This window comes from Apostichopus japonicus, chromosome 14, assembly GCF_037975245.1.
Source record: "Apostichopus japonicus isolate 1M-3 chromosome 14, ASM3797524v1, whole genome shotgun sequence".
Classification (NCBI taxonomy): domain Eukaryota; kingdom Metazoa; phylum Echinodermata; class Holothuroidea; order Aspidochirotida; family Stichopodidae; genus Apostichopus; species Apostichopus japonicus.
The window spans coordinates 25,947,836-25,960,569 of NC_092574.1; the positions used below are offsets into that span (position 1 = coordinate 25,947,836).

Consider the following 12,734-nt stretch of genomic DNA (forward strand, 5'->3'; position numbering starts at 1 on the left):
CTTGCCAGGGAGTTATCATTCTGTGATTCTAGTATATGTCATTTATAAAGCCATTAAAGGTTCTTAAACCTGTTACTTTCTCTCAAGTTGTTTCTTTTTTCATATTTTCGAGATAGAATGGCAAATGTTGGCACTGAAACCGATTCCATTATCAGGTCGTGTTTAGACTTTCAGTAACCAATAGATTCAGCATTTATAAAACCCACATAAACATTGTAATACAAAGCACATGTGGCTCAATGATATCAATATTTAGATTTGATCAAGTCAAGAGCCTATCGCGTCATGCACATTAAATATGTGATATCTTCCGAATGGAATAATATTTTTTCTTAGCTCTTTTGTGACAGCCTTAAATTGATCATAGCGGTTATCTTTATCCTATATAGATATTATAATATTTGGGTTTGTGTGTTTCCTTTAAGAAATATATACATATGATGTATGACACAACCGATTTCGCATCCGTCATAGCCTATAGATATAGACTCGAAGAGGGACCGAGAATTTGATACAGTGCAGTGTTCATTACACAAGGAGCTGTATAGCATAACGTTATACATGGAAGAAGGGGGGGGGGGGAATGTAAATCCATTTTTCCTCCCGACTGTGCAGACGACACCACTTTCAACGCGCTTGTTAGTTTCAAATTTATCATGATATTTGACTCACCTGTTGAAATACAGGATCATAAGTCTCCAGTTTAGATCTTCGAAATTGATTATAATTACAAAAGGTGACAGCTGGAAAGTCGATGGTTTTCACGTAGTTAAACTCGACAACCGTGGAAACAGGATAAGTGAAGTACTTTCTGATGCCAGACATAATGCCAAAAACGAGCCAAATGGCCATAGATATCAATAGAATGAACCATAGTAACCTGCAAAACAATTCAACAATTTATTACTCTGTTGGCTTAAATATATAAACACACATTAATTCGTCAGTTTTCAAGCTGGCTGAAGCACAGAATTTTACAATTGGCATATCCTTTACCTACCCAACACGGAGTTTGGTAGCTGATGGCTTGATATATCATGGTGACTGCACATGTACATAATCATGACCGCTAAGATTTTGAGGTATAGATAAGGACCAGGCCTGGCGAGAAAAGGTAGTCTGCAGGGGGATACGACCCCGGGTAGCGATTTTTTAGCCCCAAACAGGTTTGCAATTGTGTGTAAATAGTCGTTCATGATTGGTCGGAAAAGTTACGTCATCACCATAGAAACATTCACTTCGAGGGTGCCAAAATGTCTGCATCCATTCGAGGCAACGAAGATATAACCGTTCAAAGTCACCCGAAGCTTTTCGTATGTTTGGAATTGGTTTAGACATAATTAACACACTAGTTTGTTATGATTGTATGATCTACTATCGATGTTTGATCGAAGTTTTCTGTGAAGGCATTATAATCGACTACATCACACAGTGAAAGTTTCGTACATGCAGGCGCGGATCCAGGGGGGTCCAGGGGGTCCGGACCCCCCTGCTCTTGGCCAAAAAAAAGAGAAAAAAAAGAGACAGAAAAAAAGAGGGAAAAAAAAGAGAGAGAAAAAATGAGAGAGAGAAAAAATAATTAAATTAAACGCCAATTTTAAACATGTAGGACGTCAGAAGGGCGGTTAGGGCTTACAAGTCAGCCAGGTGTGTCTTTTCGGTCAAATGAACTATAGTGTGCACGCGTGCTACACGTGCAAAAAATGCCTAAAAACCTCAATTTTCAGACCGAAAAGTTTCAAAATTGAGGTGGTGTTCGAATTGTTTTGGGCGGTGAGGTGGCAGAGCGGTAGGCTGATTAGGATGCGCCAACGAATTCTTCATGAGAAATCGTTTTCTGCGGTGAGAAGGCATAAAACTGTTCTCCGATCAACAATGGGCAAGGAACGTCTCACAGCTCTTGTTCTCATGAACACGTATTATAACACTCCTATCGACACTGACGAAGTGGTCCGAAAGTTCATTGAGAAACATCCACGGCGTTTGTTCTCTCCAATCTACCATGAATAGATCATCAATAAAACTAGCTACCTCGTACTGATGCAGATACATTTCGAGTGAGTTTTTGTAGGTGCTTTGAATGGCTAAATTGAAGGGGGTTCCCTGTTGTACTTAAATATCCAAGAATTTCACAATGGATAGAGGGAAACCCACTCCCCTTAGACCCTAGGATCACTGGAGGCCAAACCCCTCACCCTTCCAGAATCCTGGATCCCGCCCTGCATCAAACAGTGGTGACGGAACGGGAGAGGGATTGGTGGCTAAAGGCATTATGATTTTTGTATCATCTCAACTCATCTGATATGTATTACCATATTTCATAGATTGTTTTTTCTCATCAATTGAGAAATTGCAGACATGAGATCCATATTTTCAGGCTAGGTACATGCAGCTTAGAATACTCGGGAAGTGCCGTTTCCGGCCATCTGGGGGGGTTTGTAAAGCCAAAAATTTTATGGTACGCTCCGCGCCAACCGATGGTGGCGCTCCGCTTAGATAGTCTTTCGATCAGGCGCGGCTGGACCAGTCAGACCCCCCCCCCCCCGTCAAAAATCCTGCATCCGCCCCTGACATGGTGCATCAAACATGTGCTGTAGATCTATATGTATTATAACTGTGTACACAGTGCAGTGACGGAAATGTATCATACTGCAGACTATCGTTTTGCGTATATTCATTGAAGACGCGTGAACTCACGTCATGAAGTTTATATTAGCGCACCCATTCCACGAAACGAATTCCGATTTCAATAGAACTGCTCACGAATCTTAGATAACTTAAACACGAACCCAATGGAATGTAGCGTATGTGTCATAAGTAAGGTTAACATGTGATCCAAGAAATAAAAGTAAAGTTAGGTCGTTTGAAGGGAAACCCCGTCACTAAACTTAATTAGTGTCCGTGTGTTATTCAGTGTATGTCTTCGAACTTCCAAGCGATGTTCATTATTGGTGCTGACGTAACGAGCAATCTGATTGACTGTAAACTCTGTAATTGCAAACCTGTTTGGGGAAAAAATATTCGCCCCGAGTCTCGGTCAATTCAGGAGCTCGGGGAAATATGTGATAAATAACCATTTATTCTCACTTTAATGTTAGATTTACTTAAAAAACAAAAAACTTCCAGAAATGAGCCCGGTGACATATTTTCCATGCCAGAGCACAACATCATCATCATCATCACCACCACCACCACCATCATCATAATTAATATATATATATAAATATATATATATATATATGTATATATATATATGTATATATATATATATATATTTATATATATATTTGAAAACTATATTATCATCAAGTTACCTTCTCGCCTTATGCAAACGGCTGTTCGTCACGTAACGGATGCCATGTAGTGTGGTTTCGTCAGCAAATTTAACTATGATTGATTCGTATCGTTTCGTCTGTGGTTCCTGAATTTCCATGAGATGAATATCGGTAGATACCTTCAGGACAAATGTATACACAGATGTCAATAGACCTACACGGTGTGCAGGAGAGGAGAATTGTGATTAAAAAGTTACTATAGGCTCTATTATATATGTATAGGTCTATATATATATATATATATATATGTGTATGCAAATATCCAGAAACCAAAACATGTATTCATGTACATGTAGTCAAGACATTAAGTTAATAAAGGACAACCCCTGCTGTATCTAATAAATGTTTAACCGTCAAATGATGTGTTTATGATTTTTTCGTGTGTCGATTGATGACATTTTAATGTACTCACAAAAGAATGAAAAGAGAAACTCGAGTCATTTATCTAACAGCCCATGAAAGGAATAGTGCAGTGAACTCACCTCAAAGGCACACTGCATATATTTACTCATTGTAAAGAAGAAGGGGGAAAAAGGAGGAAATAACAAACAGTGGCGTTTACATGAGGATGGTTTCAACACGCAATTGAATACAATATAAAGGTCCTCAGTAATTTAGCATCCTAAATATCATAACAGTTTAACCCAAGGTACTTTCCTGGAAGGTGGCCCTTAACGAGTGCAAATTATTTTCAAGTAATGACATGGGTTTATGTAAACAATGTTAGTCCGAAGTAGGAAAACTGTTTTGATGGAGGACGGGGAGAGGGGAGGGTGAGGGGAGGACAGTAGAGTCTAAAGGTGTTTCATACATGAGTGTTTATTACTTAACATTCAAGCATAAGAAAAAACTGAGGACCAGTTAATATGCTTATTTGTATATAATAGCTTATACGGGAACTATGAATCCATTTGGACTAAGGCAGACGCACCAATAAACTCACTGTTGGTAACTTATCATAATCAATCCAGAAATAATCGCTTCATTTCTGTATATTAAGACAGTGGCGTCGAGGGCCATGCCGGACCCGGCAGGGGACAATTATGATACCTGGCCTATATATGTTAGAGGTCATCTCATGCTTTGTATTTAGACCAAGATAGAGGTGGCTTTTATACACTTTTCCACATTCAAATAGAACTGATCGAATGGAAGTGGCAAACAGACCGGAGACAACAGCAAATATACTTCTCTGCATATTTATATTTACTTTATATGTTTAAACATATAGTGTAATGTACCGCACATCATGCATGGCAAACACCATATAAAGTTAAACCAGCTAAATTATTTGGATTCGTTCCAACCGTTTACCTATCCCATCATGCAATTTACACTTAAACACTACATAACAAATGATTGAGTAAGTCAAAATCATACTTTACAATACAATCTGACAAAGATGAAAGCATATAATCAATAGACTGTAAAACTGTAATGTCAACATTATCCCTTCTTCTTGCATTAATTACAATGACAATGTCATGTACACGTCAGTTTGCTACTCAATACGACCATGAGGCTTTGTTACACAGTCAAAGTATTTGTGTATACCTTCGGTACGTTGTTTCTTTTTTTTTCTTTTTTCCTCAATTTTATTTCGATGCCATTGTCAATTAAATTAGGCTATGACCGAAGAGTGAACGATAAAAAGTAATCTTCTTGTCAAGTTTTGTTTAACGGTCGTCTAGTGTACACATTCATGAGCAACAATAAGCTTTTAGATCTGTAGGCCTACAGCACGTCCACAAATATAGTAATAAATCCAGCAGGTTAATTGGCATGGGCATATTGGAATCAGAGCTTAGGTTGTTGCTATCATTAGTATTGTTTCAGCTGCATTGTGGGTATAAGAATAAATGCTTCATAGCTCTTTCGTGGGCATTGCATAATATTATCAGCATGGCTGATTCAGGTGAGACGATGTGATGCAATGATATCATTTTGGAACTGAACGGCAATCTCCAACTTTATATATAAACTGCAATGATGACATTAGCGAACAAAACCAAACAAAAGTGATGTGAGGTATACATAAGTACTTCTTGAAATAAATGATGTGTAACGCCAGTTTATTGGATTAATAATGTTCCACTATGTATCGTAAGGTCAAATAGATAGGCCTAGATATTATCATTGTATCTAACATACGTTGTGGCAATAACGCGGAATGATATAGTGGAATATTTTACTTGGGTGATGGTGAGAATTAAGAAGCGCTATAGTGATATAGCAGCAGATCCCGTACCGTATACATATTGCCAATTAAATACCAATAAAACCACCGGTTAAGAGAGTCTTTAAGCAACAACTACGATGTACTGTACAAGCAAAGAGTGCATGGGTGTCAATTATGGCTACCAATAGAACAGGAGATAGGATATGATGTGCTGGTATAGTCAAAGTACTAATATAGTGCATTACATGTGCAGATATACAAATTGTCGGTGCAAATGTATAGGCTATATATATGAAAACAAGCAATCTTGGCGTTGAATGTGTCCGTTACGTTGCTTCAGCTGTTTTGCAGCAATTATGAAATCACTTAGGGAATAAGAAAGGATCTTCAAGAGTAGAGAATGTTCTTATATTCATATAGGTGCCTTCATTTAGGGATACTATAAAAGTCTCGAGTTGGAAAAGTTCAACAAAATATGAAATGAAGAAAATGATTAATTATTAAGTCAGTCTATATAGGATACATATATACCATATGCATTAATGCACTTATTCGTGTTATTAATTCAAGTTAAGTTTGCAATGTTCTGCTTCCTTGTGAGAATGCTCCGTATTGGCCTATATATAAAACGGTTAGCAAATGAGACACTTTTTGAGCGGCTCTTTGTTTTCTTATTCTAAATCGTCAGTTATGTATGTTAGATGTATGTTAGATGTATGTTAGATGCATGTAATTGAATTTTACCAGATATCTGGAGGAAAATTCGCTTCAAACGGGTCATGTTTGAAACGTACGGTACTCGTTAAATTTGTGTGCAGTAAGATAGATATACGAAGTCATATACCGAAGAATATTTGATAAAATCGTACACTGCAGTATATATTGATCTAACACAGGTAAACTTTATATACCTGAATTACTGTACACCAATCCTATAAATATGAACAAATCAAGGAAAACTATTAAAACTGTACCTGCCTTATTAGATGACTTACATTAATATATGACATTTAAGAGGCGTCAAGAGGGTCAGGTGAGGTCAGGGGGGCCAGGTGAAGCCTCGGGGACATTTACTGTATGTCACCGGTCCGCCTATGGATCAGTCTTGGGCATTCATATTGGTCTATATATGCATTCATATAGGCGTTTGAAGATTCTTATTTCTGGTAGACGGAATTAGTTCCTGCAGTTAGATTCGTCCTTAACCCACCAGGCACCGAGGCACGGTAGTGTATAACTCACCCCACCCAACCCCACCCCATTCCACCCCAACACAATACCACTTTTGTTAGGCCTGCTTTAGATAAGCGTAGTGAGCAACAAATATTTTGTATGAAATTTCCATATTGAGACCTGTTTATTTTCCTTTTCATTTAAATGAAAGCATATACTTTAATAATACCACGATATATAGGGACTCGTCCATATTCTTTTGTACTCATGATACCGGAAATAAATCTAATTCGTGTTATATACTATGCATGATGGACATATGGTTCTCTATATGAGTAACACGTAGCCTATACCGATGATTATGAAAGTACGGATACTCAGCCATCAAACATATATGTCAGAAGATTCGAAAAGTGTGTTCAGCATGAGTGGAAGAATATATGCGGGCAATAACGATGGTATGTTTATATTAAATTCCTCGTGGGTTAAAGTACCGTGTGTTACGTAGGCATCGCTGTTCAATGACATATGTACATCAATGTCTTTATATCTATATGATTGTCATAATATGGATGCTACAAAAACTAAAAACACAAAAATTTATATATCCGTATGACTCGATTCAATTATTCCCCCTGTGTGGTTAAATCACGTGGGTGTGCAAATTTCATTTTCATGAACTTCGGATCAGGGTCCTAGCCACGGGTGGAGGGGAGGGGGAGCACCGGGATACGATATAGTTCGATTTATTTATTAAGCTTTCGTATATACAAATTATGTGGTGGTCTTACCTTTCTCAAGGATATATAAAGGATTGAACGATAGACAATAAAATTGAGGGTGGGTGGGCCATGTGGACTTCTTCAGACTCTCTTTACACCTAAAATGGCTTACATTTTATAACACGCATACACAAAGTCGTATACACTGGCAGAGATGTAGATAAAATGATAGAAAAGTTAGCAGTATTTTACATCTAAGCACTTTTATCTAACACAAATGTCTCTAGACCCCCTATAACGCGATGGACATCAACCAATTCATGTGCTCTCTCCCCCGCCCCACCCCACAGAAAATCGAACTCCGGTTACGGGCCTGCTGCAGCCTATACAGGCACTGCCTCTGTTAATAAGCATTGGCTGTAGTCATTGATCGGGAGTGATCAGGTATATACGTGTAATCATGCCTGCAGTGCTCCATAGCTACTAATAACTAATACATTGATATTACATGTGCAGACGGTTAACGGTAAGGAGAAGTCGGTATCTATAGTAGTGCCCCGCATAGTGCAGCATGCGTCATGACCAAGAATGTATCCACGGAACAAAGTATATTATTCGGGTTTGGTCGGATCGCATAGGCCTACATGTATAAGCATAACCTCCCACGTATGCGCGATATTTGGAAACGGCTGATAGCGTTAATTGCATATATACTTCATTGTTTAATGATGCGGTAACAATAACAATTCTGGATTAAATCCTTCATCGCACAAAAAAAGATATAAATTATTTCTACAATCATCTAAGCTTTCACTGAATGAAGGCTTAGAGCAGAGTTTGTCAATGGGCGATCCGCGGACCATCCTCTCGAAAACTTTCAATTCAACGCCGTTTGTAGTAATAATCATCGTCATCGCCGTCGTCGTCGTCGTCATCGTCGCCATCGTCATCATCATTATCACCATCACTATCGACCATCGACCATCGGCCATCGACCATCATCATCATCATTATTATGTATTGATGTTTTTTTAAATTTTGTTTGTCCGTTATCACATTATGTAAGGAATGTGCGGTTGTCAGTATAGGCTTGCTGTAAATGTTAACCTCATACTCGTACCACGGGCTATTGCACATTTAGCAAACGCATATTTTCAATGGCATAGTAGATTTACAATGCAACAGTATATGCTACAATTTACAGCGCACTAAATTAGGGAAGCCCATAATGCAGGCGGTAGACTGGAAATAAGGTTGGGACCTTACAATGCATGAAAAAACAAACATGGACCGAATAGCCAAAACCGGAGAAATTGTGGATCTTCTACTGTCTCAAATTATTACTTAGCAAGCGCATATACCTTTATAAGGAGACCTTATAATGTACCTGTTGGGTTCGGAAAATGGGTTGATAAAACAAACATAACAACTAAACTATAAACGCACTGAAGCATGGCAATCTATACAGACAAATTGACTGAACTGAACGGACTTACTTAAATTGAAGAGATATAATGCTGGTGATAATACGGTGTGACAGTGACCATGGTTAAGCATTATACATGCAGGGACGTAGCTAAGGCCTGATGATTGGGGGGGGTGTAGTGGCTGAAATTCCAACTGGATGGGTTTTGGAGCCAGAAAATTCCGACTGCTGCCTTGTACCCCCCCCCCCCCCCGCACTAATCGTCAACGATACGGTCAGTGTCAGTCAGACACCCTATCTCTCGCGACTGCACTTATGTTCCGAACTTTTTTCGATACATTTGTACCTTATGGGGCAAAGTTTTTGCTTATGTTGATGGCACTTTTAAGCTTCCGTAGATTAGCATTGGTGTTTTAATTGTATACCGTAGAGACAATGTATATACCCCAACGACGTAGCCAATAGTTTGAAAGAGGGAGCACCTTTTGCGATTGATATGGGGGAGGGGTCTAAGGGGAGGGGTCTAAGGGGAGGGGTCTCCCCCTCCCCTTTGAGATATTTTTGAACAATTGAAGGTCCTTAGATGCGATCTGGTGCAATTTGTTGCCAGTTTCATCATTATCATATGATATCATATTATCAGCAGATTTTGTTTCCTGTTCGAATTCTTTTACATGTTCTTTTACATAATATACCAGAAATACATTTGACGAACTTAACTGATGGACAATATAAACTTTCATATTTTTTAAGACAGCCAGATGTGCAGTGGCGTAAAAACAAATATTGTTATCGCCGTGTATTAGCAGTGTAATAACAACAGTTTTTAAACATATTTTGCGACACTGAAAGGGGGGAGCAGTCGCTCCCCTGCTCTCCCTGGCTACGTCCCTGTATATCCTGAACTTACTTGAAGCTAGCGAACAGGGTCGACCCACCCAATAGCAAAATGAATACATAAATTATCCGAATTGAAGCTGGCGAACGTTGTATTTTTTTTAGAGTATTCAAAATCATAAAAAGTTTTGTATGGTGGAGTATAAGGATCGCGAGATACAATTTCTCAATGTGACGAGGAAATCGTGGTAAATATGACTGATTAAAGGTCAATTTTGATCGAAAATTTTATGCCACTCACAAATTACAAGAACATATGAAAATAAGAGTGCGACAGTCAGAAAAATTAGAGTGCGACAGTCGGAAATTCCGAATTGAAGCTGTCGACAGTCGGAAATTCCGACAGTCGGAAATTCCGACTGTCGCACTCAAATTTCCCAACTATCGTCATTTTTACCAAGATTGGGGGGGTGAGACACCCCCCACACCCCCCCCTCTAGCGACGTCCCTGTATACATGTAGTAAATATATTGCCTTGTTTGTGTCTAAACTATATCATGTTTATTGTTTGTCAACTTTTGCATGTTAACGAAATGTCATAAATTGTTATTCTGTACTCTCAGGGCATTACCGTAGTAAAATGCATGATCGAGTCCGTCGTTAAGGTGCTTCATGCATACATGAACTAGAGAGTAATACTTTCCTAATGGTATCTCAGTTCTATTCACTCCCCCCCCCCCCCCGCCCCTCCCTCCATCCCTTCCCGCCCCACCAGCTTCTGGCTCAAGTAAAGAAACACGGTAAATTACTCATTGCAAGGCTGCTATCCGTTCTGCTGTAAATTGAATCTATTTTTCAAGAAAGTTCACACACAAAAATCAGTCTCTGTATATCGACTAAAAGTATATATCATATTACCGGAAAATTAACTCACATTTGTTTCATAAAGTAACGGACTGTCAACAGATGTTAATTAAATGTGCCTACTATAGCGATAATATAGAAATGTGATTTTTACATAATACATAAACCATGGGAAATATCGCAGAACTATGATAGAGTATACTGTACATCTTTATATAAACATATCTACGTAGGATACGCTATAACGGTCACACTGTGACAACATATACTAAACACTGATGTGGTGATCTCGAAAGATAAAACCGATCTAAATGAAACATATTTACTTACTTGTCGATTCAGAAAATGCTAACTACATTGAAGCCGTAAGGATCCTGTTTTGACAACCGAGAAGAAATTTCTCCAAATTACAAACGAAAGTGTTATATCGGCAGCACGTCTACTGTCTAATATAAGAACTACAATGGTGCTAATTTTGTTACGGCATTTACAATGCCCCACAGATGTCTTGAAGCCGTACCAGCAAATTTAAGACAAGACATTGAGCGATTAGAAGTCGGTAATGCGCGATGTGATAATACTGTTAAGAAAAAAACACAGCAGGCGATAAATATAAGGACCTTGCCGAAACAAGATGACAGAAAGGTGGAGATATATTATTGACTGCACTAACGCACGGCATCTGCTCATAAACTATCGACAGCATAGTCAGTGAACGCGAGTGACTATAAAACTATTTATCACCTTCGTTAACACGATGAACCGAGGGTGATAATGAGTATCGGCTCATCACATTGATCTGTGTCAAATGCTCGTCTGTAATTTAACGATTAGCCTACACCGCCCTAATTCCAATAAAAACATTCTTGTACGAAATTAAATGGCCTGATTATTTTCATGTGCTTTTTATGTATGCATTGAGTAGATCACAACTTAAGCCATTGCCGTGGTACAAAGTTACGGCAAAATGGCATCGGGCATAATTACCGTACCAAACCAGTCTCCGCATGGGCCCATCTAATATGTAGATTCCGCAGAAGACCCTGTAATAAACAGGTGAACCTCAGTGTGCATGCATAACATAAATTACTTCTTAAATAATACACCCTCCCCGCCCCCTCTCCCCTCCCCGGTTATCCTCCCACTCGCGAAAGAATCCTACAATGCATAAATATATCAATCATTTCGAATATTATGCAGACGATATGACAGGTATTTGTACCTCTTTCTAAACCCTTGTTCGGCTAAACCAGGTACTTTAATTTGTACTTGAAAACGTATCCGGGTCCTTCACTTCCATCCCCCCTCACCCCTTCCGTGTACTAACCCCCCCTCTTCCACTTTGATTAACAGCCAGTATAAACACCGATAGCTTATATGTATGTTCAATAATGATCTCTTTTTGGATAAAAGTAAAAGTGAAATGATATTAATATGTTGAGGTAAAATTGCATCAGAAACATTTCTAGGTTCAGTGCAGTTTACTGTATGACGCAAGTGAAACGCTTTGAGGAAGTTAGCAATGCACTGTAATTAGTTCATTGTACTGATCATTTTCTCGCACCGAGTTTGAAATGTAATGTCCGTGATGTTAAATGGACTGGTGGGTGAAATAAGCCAAGTGAAACATTATAAAGATCCGTGTGTTGTTTAGTTAAAGGACGCCACACAGATGTACACGAGTGGAGGAAGATATTCTTATCAGGTTGGCATATGGGATTAACTTACAGGGGGTGGGGTAGGGGAACGGGGAGGGTAGGGACGGGAGGGGACGGGAAGGGGTAGAATATGCCGATGCACGAATGCAATATCATGGAGCTATTCCGTAATAAATGTGTAATGACCTATTCAAGGGCGGCGGAAGCACTTTTAATCTGGGGGGGGGGGCACCGACATCAAAGGGCACTTTGCAGAAATTCGATTCGACTGATGCAGCCTTATATTAAGTACCCTTTATAACTCTTATTGTATTATCTTATTTGCGTATACACATCACTCCATCAAGCCCCCCCCCCCCCCCCCTCAAGGAAAATATGCATATAGCTCTGCAATATCCAATGAACAAATTGGGAAACAAGGAACAAGTTTTCTTTTGAGACAGAATGAGGTGAAATCATGCTAGTTGCCAATGTAGGAATCTTCCGAATTAGAGTTTATTTCTTGTTAATATCTTAACAAATTTTTGCCATTCGAAATAG

General features: G+C 38.9%; 1 protein-coding gene across 3 annotated transcripts in view; it reads right to left on the reverse strand.

Annotated features, from left to right (window-relative positions):
* Nucleotides 1–11,575, reverse strand: part of LOC139979856 (acid-sensing ion channel 1C-like) — a 28,267-nt gene extending 16,692 nt beyond the window's left edge. Inside the window, exons 1-3 of one of the 3 annotated variants that reach the window (XM_071991012.1) lie at nucleotides 10,867–11,575; nucleotides 3,315–3,489; nucleotides 673–880 (exon numbers count right to left, since the gene is read on the reverse strand). In XM_071991012.1, the coding sequence (XP_071847113.1) occupies nucleotides 673–880; nucleotides 3,315–3,433 (327 nt within the window). In that variant the 5' untranslated portion in view covers nucleotides 3,434–3,489; nucleotides 10,867–11,575. The remainder of the gene's footprint in view (nucleotides 1–672; nucleotides 881–3,314; nucleotides 3,490–10,866) is intronic. The other 2 variants (XM_071991013.1, XM_071991011.1) reach the window with 2 other exon arrangements.
* Nucleotides 11,576–12,734: the final 1,159 nt, after the last annotated feature.